Source organism: Ascidia mentula, chromosome 6 (genome assembly GCF_947561715.1).
Source record: "Ascidia mentula chromosome 6, kaAscMent1.1, whole genome shotgun sequence".
Lineage (NCBI taxonomy): Eukaryota > Metazoa > Chordata > Ascidiacea > Phlebobranchia > Ascidiidae > Ascidia > Ascidia mentula.
The window spans coordinates 20,505,035-20,531,778 of NC_138571.1; the positions used below are offsets into that span (position 1 = coordinate 20,505,035).

Consider the following 26,744-nt stretch of genomic DNA (forward strand, 5'->3'; position numbering starts at 1 on the left):
ACTCCTGACGGGTATAGATTCTAGCATTTGTTAACTTGACACAAACGTGAGAAATCAATTTAAATAAAACTAAACTCAACTGTTGGAAGTGTTACTCAGTTGACCTTGCAGTTGATCCACTCTGTTCGACAACTCTGTGAATATAATGTTCGATGTGTGAGTTGACATTGCATGTTAAGTGCATGAACTTAACTGTTAGATGTGTGGTTCTGCTCACTCTGCAATTGATCCACTTTGTTCGACAACTCTGTGAATAAAATCTTCGATGAATTTACTTCAATATGATTTTATGAGAGTTCACCGTGTAGGGGATTTGTTGTACTGCTGTGTTTGTATCAAATATCTATCTAAACTGCTTGGTTTGTTAAAGTTTTCCTATCCAATAATAAATTTTGTCGAAAAGTGTTTAGAGAAGAATCTTATACCTGTAACAAGTCTCATCAAATCTTCTTTGCCAGCTACAGGTCCTTGGTCTCCCTTTTCACCTCGGTGACCTTGAGGTCCACGTGGTCCCATCTTTCCTGGTCTTCCAGTCTCTCCTCTGGCACCTTTCAAGCCGGAATGTTCTATCTCAGATCCTTGTTCTTGTCCGTCACAAATGGAAACAACTCTGCATACTTGTTGTTGTTGGTGAGTTATGACAAGATGGCCGACCAACAAAACTCCAAACAAAATCAATTTCAACATTGTCAAACAAGCTAGACTTTGAAAATCTGTAAATAGTTGCTCAGTCATCACATGGAAATTAACAAAGTAAACGCCAACGTTAAATTTGCACCAAAATTACCTAATTAGCAACTACACTGAAAATATGGAAGATTCACTGAGACCTGCTGGCGAATATCAATACACATTTATGCTGCGTAGATGAAACAAATATGAAAATAATGCAAATGATAAATGTGGAGTTTAAATAAATGTTGCGCATAATCCAACCTTAAACTGTTGACCAATGTTACGATACTTAATGTAAAACTTTCAGTGCGGTCAGCAATTACGCAAGGAATTGCTCAGTGCGTGCGTTTGTTGATTGTTAATTGCGCATAACTGCATTGTCCCGTCTACTGAGGTCTCAACAACATCAGTAAACGAACGCAATGAAAAGAATGCTGTTGTTATGTACATCGTTGCCAAATACACCACAAAACCTTGTTAGCAAAAAACTGATTTGTCAATTGTTGCGATACAGAAGTCACTTTTGCTTGATTTCTTACGTCACCCATTGTAAAAAGCCACCTGCCACAAGTCACGTAATGCTTCAGTGATCGCAATGCGTCGAACTAGACACGCGGGGATCATGCATTCATCACGTGGACCGCTTGGTCTTTCAAAAAAAATTTGACGTACTTCTACGTCAATTAACAATATGCGCTAAAGATCTTTTGTAGATACAAGTCAGCCGCACAGAAAGTGTTGAGAATATTTGTTTATGATTAAAGTTGTTTTCTGATAATAAAGGAACAAACATATCCTTGTAAACGAGTTTTGCAGGCGAGTTATCCATCGCAAATTACATCTGGCATCTCTACTTGGTTTTAACTTCACCTTCAACTCTATCAGTTATAACTTGTCCAAGCACAAGTGACTTTAAACCACGGTCAGCTACAATACAAGCTTGATCTGAACTGGATCACGTTGCGTTTCCAACCACACAGACCCGAGCAAACTCAATGCAGTAATCACGACGCAACTGTGACTTGCTTAAAACCTCCTTCAAGTTGCCGGAGACCTTTGAATTTCCGAGGACCGAATAACGTCACTGATACGAAAACACGGCGTATCAAAATACATCCATGCAAAGGAAGTCGGTTCAAATACCTAAGTGCGTGCGCTCGTTTGCAAGAGTTCGTAAAACCTGCATTTATTCTGGCTTTGAATTCTCGCTCCCTTTAATCGGTGCGTTTGGGTTGGTTATGGAACAAGACGCAGTTAAACTCAGTGCAATTTAAGCTGTTCTATCTGAATACTAATGGTTGACACTGAATTGAGATGAAATAAATATGTTGGATGACTTGGACGGTGGCAAAAGCCGCTTAAATATACAAGTTTTACATGTGTTGCGACCTATATGCCAATTATGAGCCTCAATCCGGTACTTAACAATATTATTTATGATCGATGGGAAATCCTATTTGATTAACGCATTTGACATAAGATCGCACGTGAGTTCTAATTGTTGTGTTTTCCTAACCTGACTTTAATTGAAACTTGATGCAAACATTCCAACAATATTCATTTAAAATGAACAATTTTGGACACGAAATTAACATGTGCAATTATACCAACGCCAAACTGAGTGAATTTACGCCCAAACGCACAGACAAAATTGAACAGAACCAAATCACAAAACCGATGAACTGAGATGAGCACAGTACAGCTGCGCTGCCCTGCCTCGGTCCTCAGCTAAACGCACACGGAAAGTTACAAAGAAAGGTCGGTTACTGAAAGACGATGAAGGACAGTCACATGGGAAAACTTAAAGTCTCAAAGCGACCAAGTCACTTGAGATTAATATGACGCAAAACAGCTGTTAAACCATATCACACAAAAGCCAAAAAAAGACACAAATCACATGAATGGTCAGCTGTTGCTATCGCTAAATTTTGAAATGAAACCCGCTTGCCAAGACGATCTAAAAATACCAATTACCCAACCCAGTGGAGTGAGACGCCAAAATGACAACTGGCCATGCAACCTTAAGTCCATTAATGCAACCGTTGACATGTAATGCAAAATCACGTTACAACATGTACATATTCAAATGAAATATTACACACAAATATTTTCGTATCTTGCTCCTGGTTTTCAGGTGAATTTCTTTTCTCACTTTAACAAAACCAGGCGGATGACGGATCGCTAATGTTAAAGATCTTATGCGTGTTTCTTTTCCTAATCCTCTGATTTCAAACAAACTCTTACATACGCAACTATTCAGATACCAAAAAATAAACCTTTTAATGCTTTGTCTAATATTAATATAATGACTACAATCGCTCAACATCCTATAGAACGTTGGCAACACAATTGACGTCACGACACAAAACTGCAAAAAGTGGGGAAATGCTTCGTTGGCGCTGAGCGTAAAGTCAATACAAGTTTGTAGTGAGGCGTGAAGGAATGTGGTTGTTGTTTTTGGGCAAATGGAGTTGCACTGGTTTCACTAAATGGGCGCCTGACTTTATTAAACGGACTAATGTTAAAAACGACAATAAAACGTAGATACAATTCCAGTGTAGTAATACCTTGCTTTCGCATAGCAAGGCAGGATCTCCGACCTGGGGGCACATGACAGGCCTTGAAGTCTTCATAACACTTCACAAACATTAAAAGTATCACTAGAACCTAGACGAAGTCAAATCTACATTAATTTCAACGATTACTGTGGCTTCCCGCAAGTAGACCAGTGAGCACGCTTTGTGAAACAAAGGAATGCGATGATGTAATGCAAATGTGCACATATACGCACATGGGTTCAAGTAACATAGAAATGTTATTAAATGGTTAAACTGTTCGTAACGGGAGACACTTAAACCACCTCACGGACGGGCGAAACGGGATTTCCCCGGTTCGTCGTGATATGGTTAAAAGTAGCATTTCAGACATGTTTGTTGGAAATATTATTCCTTCTGAACTAAAATAGTTATCAAGGTATTGTATAGAGGTATGTTAGAAAGCAAGCAACACATCTTCCATCAACAAAACGGTTGTTTCGTTCACCACGTGCTTCGGCAATGCTAAACACGTCCTAAAGTATCAAAATTCTCGGTCTTTTGCCAAATCTACCAAAAAACAATATGCTCTTAAGGCCCGTTTACACACGAACACAGTATGGCACGGCACAGCACAATCTGGGACACACGGTGTTTACGCTACTGGAATAATCGAGCACAACTAAGGGGATTTTCCTGTAATGAACACGAAACCGACAAGTGCAAGTGACAAGTTACGTTGATAATTTTCAAGGATATCAGTCTTGCATTTCTCGGCACCGCCAGCGTTATTATAAGTACAAATTGAAGTTGTTGCTATTGGCTGTACGTATTCTTCAACAAAAGCATGTACTGTTTTACATAGTTAAGGCATGTACTGCTTTTACGTAATTTTTTACGACGCAAGGTAACACTACAGTATGTTGAACCAAACAGCACAGATTATGAAAACAAAGATGGTATAATTGAACCAATGGTTTTTCACAGCAGCATCCCGCTTAGACGCCGTTCCGCACACCGCTTTGTAATGCAGTTACGGCACCATTTCACACGCTCAAAACAATCGCTCACATGTCAAACGCGGTCACATCACACAACCACAACTAAAATAATATATGTCCTCTCCTTTTAAGCAGTCGCCTTGCACTCTCGCATTAATGTGTGCCGAAATGTGCCCAACTGTGTCCGAATTTATGCTCGTCGAGCAAAAGCGAGCACATCTTAGCACAGACCGGCACATCCCATCCCAGCACAACTCAGCACGCGCGCACAATAAAACAAACACGGAATCGTCTGTAGTGTAAACGGGCCTTTAGTGTGTAACAACGTTTTTGCGTAAACAAACTTAATATTAGAGTTATAATATTGCAAAGTCTTCGTGGAAACTAATGTTGAGTAGCCACGCATGAAACGGAGAAATCCCGTTTCGCCCATCCGTGAGGTGGTTTAAGTGTCTACCGTTCGTAACATTGGGATTTAAATGTACGCACAGCGACACCACGTGGTCACTTTCCAGCATTACAAACGCGCCATTCAAGTAACTCGCCAACGAACAGTGATGTTTCCACTGCAGTCAGTACAGTTTAGCTGTTTAGTAATTGTAAGGGGAAACAAAGTTTGCCCCCTGTTGCATTTCATACCGATGTTGACGTTTGCACGCTTCAATGGTTTTTCGGGTGCTTTCCCTTATATTTGATGAAAAGGTGCCGGTTTCAAACTGATTTCTGGTCAAAATGGCGGCCTTGGCTACGCTTTGCGACGCTTACGGTAGTGATTCTGATTTTAGCGATTCTGAATTTACGCAAGTAGATCAAGCTGGCACCAAAGTGAATTTGCCTTTACCGCAAGCTATTTCTTCATTGTTTGGAGACACCAAGTCGTTGAAACCCCAGGAACACCCGAGGTCGAATCCGGTCGTTCCCCCATGAGCGCGGGAATTGGGCAACGTATGTTTACATACCTTACCCCCAAAAAAGTTTGGATGAATTTAAATTCAACGTTGAAAAAACACTCGAAAGCAGAGAAAAAGGTATTAAATTATCTGCTTAAATTATTGTGTACAGTTTTAAATGTTTGGGAATCAATTGATAGAATCGACATGGCATCTTGTGGATGATTTCCATGTGAGTATTTCAGTTGACTCAATGCTTCATGTCCAAAATGGACATTTCAAAGCATGTGGTGAAATAATAGCTGCAAGTTTGGTGCAAGGTGGGCCAGCTCCACATTGCTTACACCCAAATGTGTTCACAATTCTTGCTAACATGGATTCAGTTGATATAACCAAACTAAATCTTGACCAACACTTTACTGAGAATGAAGTTCAACTGATACAGAGAGTTTGTGCTGACCCACTTGTTCATACTGACATAATTACAGAAAATGGATACACAGGCAAAATCAATATTGATAGCGCTAGTGCAATTAGTCGCACAATCATGGTAAGCATCACTAATAAGCGGCTTTGCTGCCTCAAAGAGTTTGCTTCAGGGCTGAGTCTGTTTGGTTTGTTCAATGTTGTCAAAAATAATGTCTTACTTTTTGCACCATTATTCATTCCAGGCAAATTGACTGTTGATGCCAATTATGTGTCAAGTTTACTTCAACCGCAATATTCCTCAAAAAATTCCACAAAGCGGTGCGTAGAGGAGAAGATAATGGATAACTTTCAAGATTTCTTGAACTATATTGAGGATAACTGTATTCGGGCCCCCACAGAAGAGGTTTTGGCTTACTGCTGTACTAACAGTGAAAATGAAGTCAATGTAGAAAATATTGGAGAGACAATGACTGCAGCAGCTGATTGTACTCCAGCTGGTGTGCTAGGTTGGCTAACAGGCCAAAAACATAGGCCAATATTTGGTGACAGTTTGTCCATATCTGTGGAATTTAATCATGACTGCATGAGCAACAACCCAAACCACACAATCTGTTTTCCTGTTGTTGGCGCATGTGCGAAAACAATTACGCTCCCTACAAAACATATGGAAGAACTTCAAGATTTCAAATCAATCTTTATTACAGCAATGTCTAATGGCCAGGCATTTGGTTTACATTGAAAAAATTATTCTATTTCATTGTTTGTATTCATAAGTAGTTGTCACTTTATTGCATGTTTCAAGTGTTATATGGCAAAACAGCAATTTATATTTTTTACGTACTCACTATTTTGTTCGTGACCGTCAGCATTGTCGAAGCAAAATTAGTGTTTTATTTTTTTATTCTACTGCCTCCTGTTTGTTTTGGTGAAACTTATTTCATCCTTTTATACCAAAATTGTTTTTACCTGACACTTACTATTGCATTTTTGAGGTACTGCTGCATAATTGTGAGATTTTTGTGCCACTGCTACTTGCCACTGTATATTTATGCACTCACTTTTCTTCATTTACACTGCATGCTGTCTTTCACACTTTTCTATTCCATCATCTGTTCGCAATACAATGGGAAAAAAATTCGATTTGTATCCTAGCATTTACAAACCACCTCTTTTAGATTCTAGTAGTGCAGTACGCTGATGGTTAATCAGTGAGTAAAAAAACAATTTTTCACAAAGTTGCCTGTGTTTGTTGATGTAATTTGACAATTAGCATACTTGCACTAACAACAAAGTTCAATATACTGAAGTACAAACATGCATAAATGGCTGTGGGCTTTGACTTTTTATTCTTTTGCAACCTCCATTATCCCTTTGTACATTGCCAGTGCTTCTGCACAGGAAGTTGGCATGATAAATCCAAGTTCAGTTCGAACATAGTCAAAATATTTCTCATATTCGTTCACTTCTTCGGGTGGGGAAATATCATTGCACACCACTTGAAATTTCTCTTGTGAGACTGCATTTATCATGTCTGCTCTTCCACCATACCTTTCTGGCATTAAGTAAAGTAAATTTGGTCGACCAGCTATAACATTGTGTCTTGATTTTCGTATTCGATGACTATTCCAGTGATCCATTACAAAATTTAAGTCACTTTGTAGAACTTTGGAGAAGCAATACCACACACACTCCTTGCTTAAAGGAAGTGAATAATCAACAACACCTTTAAACTCGAGATCACCAAAAAAGTTTCGCCACCAAGAAGTACGAAACTTGCACAATGTTGACCACCAACTTTCAATTCTCCGATTCCTTGGTGAAGGAACGTATCGATGTGCATTGATACTGTTTCTGAAAAAGCACTGTGCTGCTGCCAATATCCCATTTTCTGTGCCCAAATCAGACACAATTTGCACTGGACAACCTTGTACATGTGAAACAGTTCTAAGGTACATGGAAGCTATAGTGTGTGGGCATTTATTGGAGCGTATAACATGAAGCCATAGGACCTTACGACTAAAACCATCAATGGCTGCATGTATGGAAAAACCAAATGGCTTTAATTTATCATAACCATCTATATGCCAGGCATAATTGGGCCCTGGATTGTTATACTCTCTGCGCTTCAGACGATGGCCCCTCCTGAGTTCACAGCCATCAGGATCAATTTTATTCAAAACTTCTGCAACAAAGGATCTTGGAACTCTCAAACCCTCCATCTCCAAACCATGCCACACAGAACGGTACCCCCCACATGAAGATGGACCTTCTAAAATTTCTTTGATTCGTTTTTCAGCATCATTTATAATATTCGGATCTTTTTGCCAAGCACCACGTCTATGCAGCCCCATTTCTTGTAAGCGTCTTTTCAAGGTTCTCAAACTGAAAGTTACATTGTGGTAATTTTGCAACAAATGCAAAATTTCAGAGTGTTCATATCCTAGTTGAAAGTAGTGGGTGATGAGGTGTGTTTCATCAAAGGTGGTCCCTGCAAGGAAAAATTGTATTGTCTAAACCGAAATAACAAAATTGCAATGAATGTAGGCCAACTGGAAATACACAATACAAACACACTTACCATGGCCACAATTGGTACAAAATGAATGATCAAGTCCCACATACCAGATTGGAAAGTTTGCAAACTGCGCGGAGGATTTTTTTCTGTTGGTGGTGATTGCGCGGAACATCTAAATTTTAACGAGCCATCGCTGCGAACTGATATAGAAAAAATGTTGCGCAATAAAGAATTTGAGCCTCTTTTTAAGATGAAGAAGCTCATCGTAAATAGAAGAAAGAACAGCGAGACGGTTGCGATTCATTGTAATTGTAGACTTGCAGAAAATAAACAATACTTTATTGAGTGTAGTAAGTGTAAAGAATGGTTTCATCCGGAATGTTTAGAGCGCTCCATACCGGATGAAGCTAAAATCGAGGAGGTGCCTTGGTTTTGCGGAAAATGTTAAAATATCCAGCGGGATATTATAGTATAGGCTTGTTAATGTAACAAATGTTTAACATATGTTTTAAGTATTTTACAGGCTGGTCGCTGGGTTGTTTGTGGCCTATTTGGCTCAAACACCAAGTCATCTGTGTACCTCCTCGTGGTGCGACTGGAAGCAGTTTCGGCTGACCAAACACAGAGGCGATTAAACTTTTAAACTTTATTAAATCGGAAAAATATTTTCATAAATTTTTAATTAACTAGAACTACAAAATTTGGCGGTTTAAAAAAGCGGCGGGCGACGGTCGGGTTTGAGTAAGTAATCGTTGGATTTAACATAGCATCTCTAACTGAATTGATTCAACTTTGATTTCATTCGATAGTGGGATGGTATAAGGTGGTTTGTGCAAAAGAAAAGCTTGCGACTCGCTTTGTAGCAACATTTATCGGCGAAAGTACGTGACGCCCATACATATGGCTTGGCGGTTTGAAAAAGCGGCGGGCGACGGTCGGGTTTGAGTAAGTAATCGTTGGATTTAACATAGCATCTCTAACTGAATTGATTCAACTTTGATTTCATTCGATAGTGGGATGGTATAAGGTGGTTTGTGCAAAAGAAAAGCTTGCGACTCGCTTTGTAGCAACATTTATCGGCGAAAGTACGTGACGCCCATACATATGGCTTGGCGGTTTGAAAAAGCGGCGGGCGACGGTCGGGTTTGAGTAAGTAATCGTTGGATTTAACATAGCATCTCTAACTGAATTGATTCAACTTTGATTTCATTCGATAGTGGGATGGTATAAGGTGGTTTGTGCAAAAGAAAAGCTTGCGACTCGCTTTGTAGCAACATTTATCGGCGAAAGTACGTGACGCCCATACATATGGCTTGGCGGTTTGAAAAAGCGGCGGGCGACGGTCGGGTTTGAGTAAGTAATCGTTGGATTTAACATAGCATCTCTAACTGAATTGATTCAACTTTGATTTCATTCGATAGTGGGATGGTATAAGGTGGTTTGTGCAAAAGAAAAGCTTGCGACTCGCTTTGTAGCAACATTTATCGGCGAAAGTACGTGACGCCCATACATATGGCTTGGCGGTTTGAAAAAGCGGCGGGCGACGGTCGGGTTTGAGTAAGTAATCGTTGGATTTAACATAGCATCTCTAACTGAATTGATTCAACTTTGATTTCATTCGATAGTGGGATGGTATAAGGTGGTTTGTGCAAAAGAAAAGCTTGCGACTCGCTTTGTAGCAACATTTATCGGCGAAAGTACGTGACGCCCATACATATGGCTTGGCGGTTTGAAAAAGCGGCGGGCGACGGTCGGGTTTGAGTAAGTAATCGTTGGATTTAACATAGCATCTCTAACTGAATTGATTCAACTTTGATTTCATTCGATAGTGGGATGGTATAAGGTGGTTTGTGCAAAAGAAAAGCTTGCGACTCGCTTTGTAGCAACATTTATCGGCGAAAGTACGTGACGCCCATACATATGGCTTGGCGGTTTGAAAAAGCGGCGGGCGACGGTCGGGTTTGAGTAAGTAATCGTTGGATTTAACATAGCATCTCTAACTGAATTGATTCAACTTTGATTTCATTCGATAGTGGGATGGTATAAGGTGGTTTGTGCAAAAGAAAAGCTTGCGACTCGCTTTGTAGCAACATTTATCGGAGAAAGTATGCACCAGAGCACCCCTATACCGTGTTTACAGTGGGGGGTGTAGGGTTGAAGTGTAATCGGCTCGTACAGCGGCAGCTCAATGTGTTTTTAGACATGTTTAATATTTTTGGAAAGCTTGATATTTGGGCTTTCGTATGGTTGTGAATTGAAACTTGGGCCATAACGATAAAAAAAGTTATTAGGGAAAAATCGATATTTTTTCATATTTCAAAAATATAAATTCATTTTTCTGTACAAGCCCCAGCGAATTTTTCAAAAGTTTTGATATCTTTTGAAAGGGTTTAGCGCGTAGAATGTTATGCTTTAAAATTTAGCGAAGCGAATCTTGTTTTCGCGACTTATGTCATAATACGCAAATCATATTCATAACCGAATATGAATATGTTTGTTTTTAATATTTTTGGTATCGTTACAAACTTCAGCCTATGATCTGTATCGTGTGAAAAAATCATGCCGCTACCTCGTAAGGTGGCCGAGTAACGCGCGTCCAAACTTTTGTTAACTGGCGTTTTTTTTTTTGTCAACTAACATCCCTCTGGTCCACAATGGGTACAAAATGAATGATCAAGTCCCACATAGTGATCACAATTTAAACAATTCATTCAGTTGAACAGTCCCTGCCAACAACTGGAGTAGGTAAATGCTTACTTAGCTGATATAGTCGGTCACCCGTCGTGCAAAAATACGAACGGAGTGAAATCAACGAGAACCTGGCCAGTCACTACATTTTGCGTCACAAGAAATATATTTCGCGCGATGTAAATATATTTCGCGCGGTGAAAAAATATTTCGCGCAGTGAAAATATATTTCGCGAAGTGAAAATATATTTCGCGATGTTACGAAATTTTATTTTGCGCAGTGAAAATATATTTCGCGAAGTGAAAATATATTTCGTGCAGTGAAAATATATTTCGCGAAGTGAAAAAATATTTTGCGCAGTGAAAATATATTTCGTGCAGTGAAAATATATTTCGCGATGTTACGAAATTTTATTTGTAGCGGTCGAAATATATTACGCGATGTTACGAAATTTTATTTTGCGCAGTGAAAATATATTTCGCGCATCGTTAATATTTCGCGGTGGCACTTGTGGGCCTACGGTGGCCCATAAGTGCCACCGCAAAATATTAACGAAGCGCGAAATATATTTTCACTGCGCGAAATATTTTAAGACTGCGTGAAATATATTTTCACTGCGCGAAATATTTTTTCACAGCGCGAAATATATTTTCACTTCGCGAAATATATTTTCACTGCGCGAAATATATTTCGACCGCTACAAATAAAATTTCGTAACATCGCGAAATATATTTTCACTGCGCGAAATATATTTACATCGCGCGAAATATATTTCATGTGACGCAAAATGTGGTGACAGGCCAGGTTCTCGTTGATTTCACTCCGTTCGTATTTTTGCATGACGGGTGACTGACTATATCAGCTAAGTAAGCATTTACCTACTCCAGTTGTTGGCAGGGACTGTTCAACTGATTGAATTGTTTAAATTGTGATCACTATGTGGGACTTGATCATTCATTTTGTACCCATTGTGGCCATGGTAAGTGTGTTTGTATTGTGTATTTCCAGTTGGCCTACATTCATTGCAATTTTGTTATTTCGGTTTGGACAATACAATTTTTCCTTGCAGGGACCACCTTTGATGAAACACACCTCATCACCCACTACTTTCAACTAGGATATGAACACTCTGAAATTTTGCATTTGTTACAAAATTACCACAATGTAACTTTCAGTTTGAGAACCTTGAAAAGACGCTTACAAGAAATGGGGCTGCATAGACGTGGTGCTTGGCAAAAAGATCCGAATATTATAAATGATGCTGAAAAACGAATCAAAGAAATTTTAGAAGGTCCATCTTCATGTGGGGGTACCGTTCTGTGTGGCATGGTTTGGAGATGGAGGGTTTGAGAGTTCCAAGATCCTTTGTTGCAGAAGTTGTACAAAGGGATAATGGAGGTTGCAAAAGAATAAAAAGTCAAAGCCAAGTGTCGGGGGACGATCGACCTCAGTCAAATATCTGACGTCACAGAGAAAGAGAATGGCATTGACATCATTATGACGTCATCAAAAGTGCACCACCTTTCGGCGGAATCGAGCGAGGAGGCGGGGGAATGGTACAGGTGAGTTTAAACCAGAATCGCCAACGTTTGGTAAAAAGTCTTTGGATGCAGTGTGGACTTTCACTGAAAATACTGTGAAATGTTATTAAGTGGAACTTTTTTTCCGCAAAATGTTGATGAAGATTGTATCGAGCACGGAGAAAGAGATAGCAAACATGGAAAGCGAGTTCGCAAACCCGAAGAACGCTCTGATGACGGTCGACGGTCAAACCGTTACCCAGGCAACCGCAACATCTGTGTCAGGTGACTCTCGTGTATTTGAGCAAGTTGTCAGTTTCTCTTGAGGAAAAGACGTTACAATATAAATAGGCTTTAGGGGTTCTGGCACTGATTTTAATCTCAGGAATCGGATACATTATGGATGCTACATTATAACCAATTACTCCTATCGTGGCATCGTGGCGACAAGATGTGAATAATATTAAGTGGTTTGTGACTGCAGGAAAGTCGAACACGTTCACTGTGACGACATCGCAACGTGTTTACACTTTCGCGAGTGATTCGGGGGAGGAAATGCATCACTGGATCACTTTACTCAATGAGAGCAAGAACACAGCAAGTTCAGGCGACTCGGTACGTGTTAAACAGACAGAAACCAAATCCCATTTGACTTCAGGTTTTATAATGATTGCTTCACAATTGGTCACACATCGAAACGACAAAGTGGATTTTTAGAAAAATTACACAATAAGTTTTGTCAAGAAAATAAAAGTCAGTAACACTTTCTTTTATAACTCAATACATATTTTCTTTGTGGTAAGGGAACTCTTCGGGCTCGCCCACAATCTCAAATATTGTTAATAAACTTAAAGGCTGGCCAGGATTCTTTCATACAGCAAGGTTGGTTGCTTAAAACATCTTACGAGAAGCAGAAAGTGAGTCACCAACGTCGGTGGTTCGTTCTGAAACCAAACGCGATCGAATATTTCAAGAACAGCAACCGCGATGCCCAGAAGATCGGGTCGATGGGACTCAACAGTCTCTGTGTTGTCACCTCACCGGACGAGAACGTCTTTGTAAGTCCCTGGTGTATGTAGGAGTAAAAGTGAGCTTTCGTGTGTTTACTAGAGATGAACACTTGTTAATCGAACCTCGCTGTGAGATCCTGTATAGCTGGACGATTCCGTCTCACCATGTAAAACACGTAACACTTAAAATCATAAAACGAATGTAATAAAGTTTAATAATATGTATGTTGCCTACACAAAAAGCACTTGTTTAAACAGGATCAGTCTGGTATAACACAAGGGAAATATACGTTGATTCCTTTAAGCATGTGATTTTTTGTGTAATATTACTGAACATTGACCGGCAGCTGTAGTTTCGATCCACACTTTCTATACTAGAAGTTACGGCACCTCTATTTTACTACAGACGCAGACAGGTTTGTGGGAGATTGTGGTGTACGGGAGGAAGCACACCCTCCGACTCAGCACGGAGGTAGAGGAAGACGCGAACATCTGGAGCAGTGAGATCCAGGCTATGATAGATGGACAACCTCTGATTATCACCAAAACAAAGATCCTAATGGACAAGATCAAGGTACAGAAGTGTAGAATTGAAACTGAGCTTGTTGCTTGGAGTAATCTGCTTTCAGGGCAACTGCTTCGATCTAATATGTCGGTGATGTGTCTGGTGATTATCTTGCCACTTAGGTAGCCAGGCGAAAAGCTTATTGCATTGAAATTACCTGCTTAAAAAACACATCAGGAAATATTATTACAATGTTGTTAACAAAACGACTCTGCCCAAAGCATTTCATTATTTCTCTTATATTTAGCATGTTGCCCATAGTGTAGGAAAATATGACTAAAAATTTGTGTATGTTGCAACAGCGTTCAGATGACAATGAAAAGGAGATCGACTTAATCTACAAAAGAAACCCAATCTTCAGGCAATCAAGCGAACCTTTAAGATCCCCTTTGCTATCCCTTCCATACGAACAGGTGACCCAGCAATTATTACAACTATCCGCCCCAGAATCCAATGCTAACGCAAACTTAATAGTGCTGCAAGTATCCACGTGGTTGTCATAAAACCACGATGACGTCAACATCATCTTACCCGAACTATCTGTGACGTAACATTGCTCACATTGTTGTGTTGCTTACGAACCAAGTTGATTATTCAAAAAAAAATATGAAAGTATTGGTTTCGCTACTTAGAAAAAAAAGGTATAGAAATCATAATCAACCGATGTTTGCTCACAGGTGCCCTCTCGTGACGACCACTACACGTTGAGGGACGAGGCTGTGAGGATTTTTAACGTCCTCCTTCAAATGGAAGAACGGACTTTTCAGAACATTGAGGAGGAAGCGAAATCACTCCAGGTAAAAATTGTTTTTAAATTTTGCTTTTTGATATTTCTCGAATTCCCGCCTGTAATTGAGTTCCTCCCCTATATATTTGCACATTTTATGACGTTTGTCAGGTAATTGTGGATCTTTCTTTGCAATGAGTGGGGAATGATGTTCACAGATCACAATTTATATCAAAGTTTTACTTGACATCAATCAGCATTCAAAACAGACAATCAAAAAGCATTGCGACACCGTCCAGCCAACAAACCATCTATCTGTTCGTTCCAGGCGATCATGCGAGTGTGCCACGGCTCCAAGCTATTCCAGGACGAGCTTTACCTCCAATTAATCAAACAAACAGCCATCTACACCCTCCAACTCACCACAGACGAGCAAATGTGTGACCAGCTTCATGTGACGTCATGTCCGCATTACTGGCATCTCATAGCTTGTATGTGTTGCGCGTACCACCCATCACGTCCTGTGCTGTCTTACCTGAAGCTGCATCTAAAGAGGTATGACGTCACCAAAGTCTGTAAATAACTTGGTTATCCAATGTAGAGTTCGCAGAACCCTTAACACAAAAGGTTTACTGAATTTGGGGGTTCTTGGTTAAGTTAAACAATCGTTCTAGGTTTCGCAGACGAAAATTTTGTGAATATCTGATCTGAGCGCTAATTCTAAAACATCTCTAATCCCACTTTTGTTGGTAAACCAGAATTTATTGCTTGCCTCAATGCTTTGTATTCCCAGTGAATTTGAAACGAAATGCTCGTTTAATGAGAGATAAGCCAAGAAATATCTTAAGCTTTCACGCCCACCGACGATTTTGCCGGGCAAAACTGGTGGGGCGTGCGCCACTGAGAAGCACTTGCTACTAAGCAGTAGTTTTGCATTACAGCGGGTCGGGTTATCTTACCTCGCGCTGTTGACTGCACACAAATGTGCCATAAGATGCCTGGGAATCTGTACAGTAATGATTATTCAGGGATCCCTTTTCACCGTTTGTTTATTAACATCCGTTATCAGGGTACAAGAGCGATTTCCTGGCACTCTTGGTGGAGCTTATGCTGGTACTCTTGTGAAAATGCGCTTAGTCAGCAGACGTCACGTCGACGTGAGATGGTTCCTTCCATTGCTGAGATTTGTGCTGTGCTGGAGATGAGGGACCTGGTCACTGTGATTAACTGCTATGGTGGCGCAACATGCGAAATCTACATTAACTCTTTCACCACTGCTGGAAAGGCAAGTAGAGCATTGCTGCAAATTGTAATGTCGAACACTCGGAAGTATTTCTTGTATAATTTTGAATTGTATTTTCTTCTGATGATCTGGTTTTGTTGGTTGGTGGCAAACATGCTTCTTTTTCAATATTTGTTATTAAATTATGTTCCGCATTTTTATGTGTTCAGAAGCGTATCGTTGTTTTAGTTACAAAATATTTTTACTTTAAATTAGAGGAGTTACTTTAGACAGTTTACGTCCAACTTTGGTGTTCAGGTTGTCCAGAAACTCCAGCATGGAATGAACGTGGAAGGGAATAAGAACACGTTCGCATTATTCGAACACAAGGGCGATGTTGACAGAGCGATTGAACCAAACACTTTCCTCGCTGATATCGTTGCAAAGTTCGAACAGTAAGTTGCCGTTGGAACTTTTTTACTTGATTTGAGAAGTCTAGTTACAAATTCGTTGCAAGTAATTGGTCACACAGCTCAAAGAAGAAAATAAAAATATTATCGTACAAAAGTAGATTTTCGCATCATGTAATTTAACCCTTTCTCATGTAACGCGAAACATTCGAATTTAAACAGAACAAACTCGGAATCACAAACGAATCCGGATAGTGGCGGTAAGGATTCGGAATGGGTATTCTACTTCAAACTTTATTGTGTGTTCGATCCGATTGATGCACGGGAAGACTCAATCGAATATCACTTCGTTTACGAAGACGTGAGTCGGGAGTTTCTCTGTTTCCATTCAGTGATTTTTTTTGATTGAAAACTTGCCTCGGTTGATTCTGTCGTCATGGTAACCTGGCATCCAACGCGGATTTCACGGAGCCGTAGAATTCCTTACATGAGCTACTGGACACCTTAAATCGTCTGGGTTCCTTCTCAACTCAAATAACTTTGGCGAAAAAATTTCGGGAAACACTGACCTTGAGTGCTTGACTTAAAATAAATATTTACTCATTTTTGTAGTTTGTATTTTCTAAACGCAGGAGTTTCCAATGCAGAAAATAAATTTCATAAAACCTCTAGCTTTCTTAAAAACATCAACTCAGAACTTCCCTATTGTCGCAGGTCCACGAACAAGTGATACAGGGACTTTACCCTCTATCTGATGACGTATTGAAAGATATCGCAGCTTTAAGGTTGCAATTCGCTGAAGGAAATTACCATCAAATCAATATTGAGTAAGTTTATTTAAGTGGAGCCGAAACTTTATCTTCATTGCTTCGTTCCGTTTAACCAACAAAAAGCATAAAAATATAAAAATGCCAATGGATTTTCAAGACTTCTTTTGCGAATACAAAACATGGATTTCATTTTCCAGTGCTGACATTGGCAAATATTATCCAATCAACAAGTTGATGGCCGCTTACGAGATCACAAACGAAAACGAAGACTTCTACTTCAAACGAACCGATTCTTTCTCGAATGAATTAAATGCAAACTCAATGCCAGCCAAGAAACGTTCTGTGAGTAAAGGTTTTTATTCGGTCTCAATTTGACTTTTTCGATAATTAAGACGTTCTCATAAATTACGTAAAATTTCAAACTCGCCACGTAGATCTCCCCCTCTTCGAACACATCCTTTCATACCATGCTAGTTATCCGTTCCCATGGGGGCCTGACTCGATAAACTGTGGTTTTATCGGTGCCCATGCCATTTTATTCCGCATATTTATTGTTCACACGCGTTCAAGTCGTTTTTGTTCAAAACAAAATTGAGTTATATTTGGACGTTGGCATCAACCGCGCATGAATCGTATTCCACAACTAATCGTCATTCTTTAAATCAGCTCGTATATTGATAGTTAGTAAAACAACAAAGGATTTTAATTTGTGGACGAAGCTAATTGAGACCGAAACGTTAAAATTGAACAAATCGTTTTTGTCAACGAAGAGTTTCGTCAGATTTTAATTCTTTCAGGGGTCGAGTCTTTTCAACACGTTCAGGAAGAGAGGGATGAAGAAGGTGAAGGAGGAAGGTGAGAGCGGTGAGATGAAGAGGACTCTCTTCCTGGAGGAACTGCAGGATGTCAAATCAAACGTCCTGGATAGATGGAGGAGATTGAGAGGAATGCCGCAAGAAGACGCCGTGGTCAGTATCACAATAATCTCACTAAACAATAAGACTGGAGTTTTGTGTTATTGGATGTCGGTGCATCTCTGCCCGTGGTTGATATTTATTGGCATTGTATTTGGGTGCTTGATGTTTAAATATTATTCGCATAATTTTATGTTCAGCATATTTCGCGTTCTCTTCATTCCGTCTAATTCCTTTTATCTCAACAATTTGTTTCAGGCTGAATATGTTAACCTTGCACGTCGGTGGCCCGGATACGGATCCTACTTGTTTAAAGTTGAAAATCACGACGCGCAGTTCGGTCAAACCCTTCTCACTCTGGCGATATCGGCGCAGGGAGCAACTGTGTTCAAACGAGGTCACTCACAGTCCCTAGATCATTTCTCATATGAAAAGTAAGTTTGATCGAACACAATAGTTCGTTTTCAACGCGGAAAGACACGAAACTTGTTGGAGTTATTGGCTCTCAACATTTCTGCTTATCGGTCTTATGAATATAATGCAGTTTATTTTACGAAACATAAACTTACCATAACCATAGTAGTGGGGTAACGTGGAGTCCATATTTCCCTGCAGTTTATTTGGCGTCAGAAAACAAAATTGTTGGTAAACTACGGCCCAAATGTTTGATTCGGTCAAATGCCCACTTACAAAAAAAGTTTTCAAATAGAGTCTCGGGTTTGCTGCGGCCGGTTTCGAATTCGGCTCTGACGTTTGAAAAGTCTCAGAACTACTGTTGCAAACAATTAAACAAGATTTTGCAGCTACATTCCTTGAGTTGAACATGTTATTGTGTCTTCCTCTCAGGATCCAGTCTTTCGGAGCTTGATCTGCGAACGTTTTCAGACTTCAGACCGAGTCAAGAGGGGACATTTCCTTCACCGCAGAACAAGTTAATGAGATTGTGAAACTCATGCGAGCTTACGTCACCGCCCTCTTCCGCCGAAAGCATTGAAAGTTGACACCGAGCAATTTTATTGCGTTCAGATTTTAACGAAACTTTAGTATTTGTCGTTTTAGCCACAAACTTGAATGTTAAGATCAGGGGTTTTCCACAGGGTCACCATATGAACCACAGCGATCTATATCAATGGCTTCCACATTACCACACAACATTGCCTTCGCCGATGCATGTTTTTGTGACATTACTCAGCAAAAACTATCGTCGGTTGGGAGGATCCACAGAGTTAACCAGGGTGTCGTTGGACCCGAACGAGCTCGCGAGATGTTCCAAGTCTTTTACGTCCCAATAAGGTTTATTTACAGGATCATGTATCTTATAGTTTCGGCATACACGCTTACACCCACTCTCAATACTCCGCTCCAGTGTTTAAACCTTGCAGTTACGATTTTCATTTGTTTTGCCACTTTCACATGTTTTTTCGCTAGTCATATTCTTTCTTGTCCTGAAGCACTTGGTGATCTTTTCTGTGTATTTTGTTTTCGGGAAACCAAATTCCATAACCATAGAAATCACAACCAGTGATAAAGTTGTCAGTCCCACTCATGGCAATTCAACTTGTGATTTGTAATTTCAATATTATTTCACAATTATTTCGCCCCAATCATGACCCACACCCAAAACATGTGTATCTGCTTAATTTTAACATCTAAATAGCGTCATCAACACGACGACGTCACCACGTAACATGAAATATTCCAACCGCTTTTGTACCTATTGTTGTCAACCCTTTTATCCTTAGACTGCCTATCTTTTAACATTGTTATCTGTCTAATATTATTTATTGTACATTTGCATCAATTTATTGCTTCTTCGATTTGGTTGTTTTATAAACACAGTTCCTTGTTTGTCTGTGGCAAGCCAGTTGAGGCCTATGATGTCACAATTGCTTATTGTTACGTTCCAATTACTGCTATTGTTTCACTGTCGCTCGGTTTTGAAAAAGAAACAAACCCTGAATTGGGATCGAAAAGAAATTCGTATTTTGAGATCTTGTCGGAAAATTCTGGTTTTTAACATGGCCTGAAACTGACGTCATGACCCTTGGTTTTTGGTGGCTGGAAATTCTATTTATCGAGTAATTTATTTCGAGTTCAGGAATCAATTCTACAAAACTTCACTCTCTCCATGCCATCTACATTCTTCCATGGAATGCAACCGGCAGACGCATCAGACGCGTCTGTGTCCTCCACAAACTGCTGTGTTAAGTTAGGTTATTACACAAGAGTGTATAAGGTGTAACCTTGGGAGGTGACAAGAAAATGATTTGTAAAGGAAAGCCAAAGCTAGTATGCTACTCATGCCGAAGCAAACGTTTCAAACACCACTGTGTTCATCATCAGTGTCAAGTAAGAATGAGTTGCAGCAAGGTGTGTGCAGAAGTAGGAAGGTAACTTAACAGACAAAAACAACAACACAAATAAAACACGTGACAGACGCCACTCGAAGGCCCACGGCCGTGACGTCATCATTTGGGCTGCAATGAGGATCTGTGTGTTGACAAGAAACCTTGTTACACAATTTACCCTCACATTAAACCTTTCCCATAAGTCGGTGAAATGACGCCGCGATATCCGCGCATTTCTGCAAATATTGTAACGTTTATGCCGTGACGTAATGAGAGTGACTTAGCAGTTCGTACCAGGAAGTGTAACTCCCATTTTCTGGAACGACACAGGAGAATCGCTCGTAACATGTAATTATGTATCGCGGTTCTCACGCAAGCCGCATAACTGGTTAATATGAATTGTCTTTAAATCTGTGGTTTCTGTGGTCCGAATTCACTCTGCGCTGGGCTTCTGCCTAGTGTAGTTTCACCATTCCATTCTACATTTTGGTTCGCCTTTAGCGCAGAATCACCGTCTGTATATTCTACTCTGGGGCTCAGTTGTATTCTGCATATATATCTTTCGTCTTTGGTGAATAAAACAAACGAACACAAGTTTGGTTAGTTACGAAGAGGAGTCGGGAGACAGGGAAACGCATATCGCAGTTGAACACGCAGTTCAAACAATCAAACAACACACATTCCTACAATATTTGCGGTAAATTGGCGTGAATGCATTTTTGGGGTTTATCAGAGAAAGACAAACTGAACTGAATCAAATTTACTGACATCCTCGAATCAGAAATCAACTTTCAAATCTGATGGATCAATGTTTATATTTACATGGATTATCAACATAAAGCATGGAAACGGTTGCATGCGATATTACAACAACGACATGATATACAAGGAATGATAAAACGGAATATGTTGTCAATATCTAATTGACACGTTGACATAATTCTATGGAAGAAGTGGCATCCGAAACGCACAAAATGTAACAATAAGTAGTGTCGACGTCGTATTTGCAATTATTATGTTGTGTTTTTCTGGCATCAACCGTTTTTTCATTAACGTCGGATAATAATCACGCTGTAAACCAAGTTTAACTGATTTACGGCGAACGTGCTATTCGTTCGTTTACACTTCCCGCAACAAGCCGCCTTTTCAAACGAGTCACGTGGTAATCCGAACTCAAATAACCCGGTATGCATTTTCTATATAGGCCACAGGTCTTTTGCGTAAAAAAGATACGAAGGGACAGAGGACAAAGGACATATAGGACAGAGACTTTTGGTAGGCGTGGTTTGTAACGTGTTATTGTTAATCCTCGTGCGCTTGTTTATTATATATTAAACTGATCGATTGACTTTGGGTTTGATAGCAGCCTTTTTATCAGGAGTCAGATATACGGCAGTGTTATTATTTGTGTAGACGTTTTAAGTAACGCCCTACAAATACCATGATAATAACAAACATGAAACACGTTCGCCATTAACACAAAAATTGTAAGGATTTGTGGAATAAATTCGGTTAGGTATAATTGCTTTCCTGTTATTTACGATTTAAAGCCTTTATCAAAACTGGTGAAAGTATTTACAATGTCTGTCAATAATTGTAAATCAACACAACGTTACCATGGTTACTAACGACGCAATGTTAATTTTCGTCACTTTAAACCTCCCCAACAATTATTCGCATTTCACTTTCATCTTAGAACTCATAATTCCGCCATATGAGTTTTTCCAATAGAACCAACTCATAGTGTTGTGAGCAGTAGAAGTTCTCGACCACGGACCATTGAGGGTGGCATCTGAACAACTACGATGCCACCAAGCTCCACCCCAAGTCACAGCACAATTACCTCTTCGATACCTGCAATTATAATTAAGTCGGTTGTCAACAACTCTGTGTTACAACTTATTTAAACTCAGTTAAAACTTGTGTTTAACTAAAACTTTAACGCAACCCCCTGTTTCAGAGCAGTTGATTTTTACAATTGTTGATTTAGGGTGGGCGGTTAACTTTGTCAACGAAAATCAACTAATTTGAGGAAATGCATTTCATCTTTTTTAAAACAACTCGATTTACTTCGTTAGCAAAACAGAAATATAATCAGACACGTTGTATCATTATTACTCACTCATCATGGTCTCTGCTGCGTGTTGAAAATCTCATCCCGTTTAGATTGCGGGACCCAGCCATGGAATCTGATATATCCCCCGAATATCCGGATATAGTAATTGTGTAAGAACTTCCTTCATCACCAATGCTGAAAGTACTGAAAACAACAATGTCATAATGTTTAATTTAATGCAAAGTAATTTAAATAACAACGGATAATTTGTTGTTTTAAATCAATCCGCTTACATTGGTTTGTTGCTCATGGAAATGATTGTTAAACATAAAACCCTTTATGACGTAATAAACGACATGTGTCATACATTGTGTTGTGTTGTGTGGGATAATTATTTGTCAACTAAGCAATAAACACAGAGTGGGATTGGAAGTTTTCAGAAGGAAACCCAGTTATTTTTCAACTTTAAGTTCACAAACGACTGGAGGATTACAAGGAGGCTTTATTGTAGCTGAAGAACAAAGCGGATAATTCTAACTTTCCAGTCAAGATGCAACGTTTTGGCAAAGGTCAGTACTTGGGACTCAAGATTTTACCACAAGGACTTGGGCAACAACGACCGCATAAACTCGTCTGGGCAACAGATTTTCCTCAACCTTTTTTAAGTGGTTCTTAACCTTTTTTATCTCATTTCCTACTTCCAGTGTAAACGGAATCCTTATTTCCCACTGGTATTTACATTTTTTAACTAAGAATTTGATTATTGTATTTTCGTTATATCTGTTATACTTTTTTAACTTTTTCTACCGCATGGCATTACCAATTACCAATAAGTGTACAACACACAGTGAATACAGATCATTATATTTCTTTTCCGACTACTTTTGTGTATTTTGGTGCCGACTGATTATCCACCTACAACCCTAAAATTTCCCACGGGTAAGAACCACTGGCCTAAGGAATTAACTCTGCAGGCCAATGCACCCATTTTCTTGGATAGAGACCCAACAATATCCAATCAACCACGCAACGACCAGCAGCTAACCCAGGGGTGGGCAAAGAGAACACAGAGTGTTTACACTATACAACTTATACACTGACAATCAAGTTGTGTCAGCGTCTTACACGTCGCGATTACGGGATATTTGTTGCCTCATTCAAAACATTAGGAGCCGAGCATGTTGGGCAGAAAATCGAAATTTCAAACACTGGATTATGCATGGGTGTTAGATGGAGAATATAATAACCATTTGATCCCATATATCGATGTGGGACACAGCACTAATATTCACTGAATTGCTGCCATCAATTGTCAAACGGTTTGGTCGTGGTTAATTTCGCTTGAACTGACTTCCAGATGCCTGTACGCTTCAGAAGATTTGGAATCAAGGGAAAGAAAATTTTCTGCAGCCACATTCTCTAAGCGCAAAAAGGTGGCGTTCGGCCCAATCCGAGTCCCACTGAGTTCGGTCCCGGCAATCCGCGACCAAGGGATCGCGCAAATCCGCGACCAAGGGATCCTCAAGAGCGGTGATGTGGGGTCGTTACGAGTTGATTACCATCCCTATGTGTGTGCGGTATCTAAACTTTTTGTTTTCATAATTATTCCGAACCGAGTAAATGCATTAAAACACAGCAAGAATATCCTGTGTTGCTTCAAACTTAAATCCCGAATTTTGGGAATCTGACGTAATAAGGGGGGTGTAACGTGATTTTCCGTTACATGTCAACGGTTGCATTAATGGACTTAAGGTTGCATGGCCAGTTGTCATTTTGGCGTCTCACTCCACTGGGTTGGGTAATTGGTATTTTTAGATCGTCTTGGCAAGCGGGATTCATTTCAAAATTTAGCGATAGCAACAGCTGACCATTCATGTGATTTGTGTCTTTTTTGGGCTTTTGTGTGATATGGTTTAACAGCTGTTTTGCGTCATATTAATCTCAAGTGACTTGGTCGCTTTGAGACTTTAAGTTTTCCCATGTGACTGTCCTTCATTGTCTTTCAGTAATTGACCTTTCTTCCATGTCCGCAGCTTTCTTTCATCGTCTTTCTTCTCACAAACACTTTGATTACTTTGTTTCTCTCCGGTTTAAATAATGTAACTTTCCGTATGCGTTCAGCTGAGGGCCGAGGCAGGGCAGCGTAGCTGTACTGTGCTCATCTCAGTTCATCGGTTTTGTGATTTGGTTCTATTCAATTTTGTTTGTGCGTTTGGGCGTAAATTCAATCAGTTTGGCGTTGATATAATTGCGCATGTTAATTTCGTATCCAAAATTGTTCATTTTAAATGAATATTGTTGGAATGTTTGCATCAAGTTTCAATTAAAGTCAGGTTAGGAAAACACAACAATTAGAACTCACGTGCAATCTTATGTCAAATGCGTTAATCAAATAGGATTCCCCATCGATCATAAATAATATTGTTAAGTACCGGATTGAGGCTCATAATTGGCATATAGGTCGCAACAGGGGGTATTCCCCTGATGACTTTTAAGATTTTGTTAGTTATGACGACCTGGCAGCATCGGGTAAATTATCGTTGGAACAATGGCATTAAATTGACGTTGGAACAACGTTAAATACGTTATAGTCTTACCTATACTCGGCAAAACCTTGACCTCCGGAAAAATCCTGAAGGTCAACACGAAGGCGACATCTAGTGGACGCACTGGTGATTTGATGCAGTTTCTCCAAACCTGATAAAATTTGTTGGTTGTAATAATATTGCTGAAAACACTGGAATTTAAATTGGATTAACTGATACCGTTATTTTGATTCTAACTGGGTATTAAATTCAAAACCAACTATTATTCAAAATTTAACAGCAGTTGTGTTCATATTTTTTCAAACTTGAAAGGCGTTTAGTTAAGGATTGCTTTATTGGAATACGAACCCATCCAAAATTCTGTTGATAGATTCCCAAACCCGTTCTTGTAATCCACCCAATCTCTATCGAAACTCACAGATCCATCATAACGACGCTGGAACACCTGGTATTTATCATAACCAAGGTAAGATGTTCAGACAATAACTTGTCATGTAAACGACCACCGAACGCTCCCCAACCATTAAACTTAGGATACAGTTCTAGCCTCGAGAGGCAAACTTACCAGCCAAGCTCCACCATCCATGTCGCAATATCCCTGGAAAGTCAGAGGAGAAGTTAAACTGTAGACTCCGCTTACGTTAAGGCCGTTTTGTAACGCGTCCTTGCAGGTTGGAAACGAGCCTATGTTTCGAACACCATGAACAGTGTTGATAAATTGCATTTCTTTCATCCAAAGGAGAAATCAAACACAAAACTACAAAATCTTACCTTTTTCGCAATGTGATCCGCTGTACCCGTAGGCACATGAACAATTGTAGGAGGTTTTTGTGTCAGTGCAAGTTCCATTGTTCTGGCAAACACCAGGATTTTGTGCACAGAAATCTGGATCTAAAAAGGAATCAAGTTTCATGATCTGAATTTGCATTCTTACTTCCAGGGAAGAGTTGACTTCACGGCCCTACAGAACACTATGGTGATAGATTGTTTAAAAGTGGGTTTTATTTAGTCCGTATTTCAATGATATTGACAGTCAGGCACGCGAGGCATTTTCGTTTAGCTGGTTGTCATGTAGGACAGCATGTGGCATCCTCAAATTAATGACATTAAATTTTCCCTTTTTTTCTACTGACCGGTTACAAATGCATCACGGACTCAAACCGGTTCGTGGCCCGGAGGTTGGAATCCCTGTATTTGTATATTGTAAAAACGACGTCAAACTTACAACAATCAATGCCATCTCCGGTGTAGTTTGCGTTGCAAGAACATTGAAAACTGCCGACGGTGTTGATGCAAGTTGCATGCTGATGACAGTTGTGCATTACATTCGCGCATTCGTTTATGTCTGAATATGATAATTACGATCAATTTCAGTGGACTGTCACATACTGAGTGGCATTTAGCTCCGAAGTAAACGCGAGGCATGAACTTCATTAAGAACAGCACCTTCAACACGGCTATAAGTGAAATTTCGTAAGGCCGAAAATTCAGAACTATCAAATATTCTGCTGCTTAAACATGAAAAACAATACAACATGAAATAATTAACATTTTCTTCCTGTTGGTTGACGTCAGCTAAGAATATGTAGTCGCCAGAATCAATATGAGTTGTAGCGTATTATTTTTAGGCAGAATTTTCCTGGCATTTTCAAGTCTTTTGCATAAACATTGTTAATAAATTGCATTCCTTTCATCCAAAGGAGAAATTAAACACAAAACTACAAAATCTTACCTTTTTCGCAATGTGATCCGCTGTACCCGTGGGCACATGAACAATTGTAGGAGGTTTTTGTATCCATGCAAGTTCCATTGTTCTGGCAAATACCAGGATTTTGTGCACAGAAATCTGGATCTAAAAAGGAATCAAGTTTCATGATCTGAATTTGCATTCTTACTCCAAGGAAAGAGTTGACTTCACAGCCC

At 39.7% G+C, this 26,744-nt stretch overlaps 4 protein-coding genes and 1 pseudogene across 4 annotated transcripts in view; 1 reads left to right on the forward strand and 4 right to left on the reverse strand.

Moving 5' to 3' along the window:
• LOC145907457 (ficolin-2-like) overlaps nt 1-706 on the reverse strand; it is a 162,231-nt gene extending 161,525 nt beyond the window's left edge. The window contains exons 1-2 of the mRNA XM_082994861.1: nt 426-706; nt 194-247 (exon numbers count right to left, since the gene is read on the reverse strand). Of these exons, the coding sequence (XP_082850987.1) occupies nt 194-247; nt 426-687 (316 nt within the window). The 5' untranslated portion in view covers nt 688-706. The remainder of the gene's footprint in view (nt 1-193; nt 248-425) is intronic.
• The window catches only part of LOC145907454 (unconventional myosin-X-like), a 42,522-nt pseudogene extending 23,657 nt beyond the window's left edge, over nt 1-18,865 (forward strand).
• Nucleotides 1-26,744, reverse strand: part of LOC145907419 (uncharacterized) — a 292,577-nt gene that overhangs the window by 264,017 nt on the left and 1,816 nt on the right. Inside the window, exons 8-10 of the mRNA XM_082994834.1 lie at nt 26,554-26,673; nt 26,047-26,166; nt 25,593-25,712 (exon numbers count right to left, since the gene is read on the reverse strand). Coding sequence (XP_082850960.1) covers nt 25,593-25,712; nt 26,047-26,166; nt 26,554-26,673 — 360 coding nt within the window. The remainder of the gene's footprint in view (nt 1-25,592; nt 25,713-26,046; nt 26,167-26,553; nt 26,674-26,744) is intronic.
• LOC145906381 (uncharacterized) lies at nt 6,873-8,216 on the reverse strand. The gene is made up of 2 exons (XM_082993795.1): nt 8,108-8,216; nt 6,873-8,017 (listed from the first exon to the last, which is right to left on the reverse strand). Exons 1-2 carry the CDS (start codon nt 8,214-8,216, stop codon nt 6,873-6,875), a joined length of 1,254 nt encoding a protein of 417 aa, XP_082849921.1.
• On the reverse strand, nt 21,161-25,407 carry LOC145906382 (ryncolin-1-like). Its single transcript, XM_082993796.1, has 4 exons — nt 25,387-25,407; nt 24,873-25,012; nt 22,342-22,479; nt 21,161-22,073 (listed from the first exon to the last, which is right to left on the reverse strand). Exons 1-4 carry the CDS (start codon nt 25,405-25,407, stop codon nt 21,890-21,892), a joined length of 483 nt encoding a protein of 160 aa, XP_082849922.1. The 3' UTR covers nt 21,161-21,889.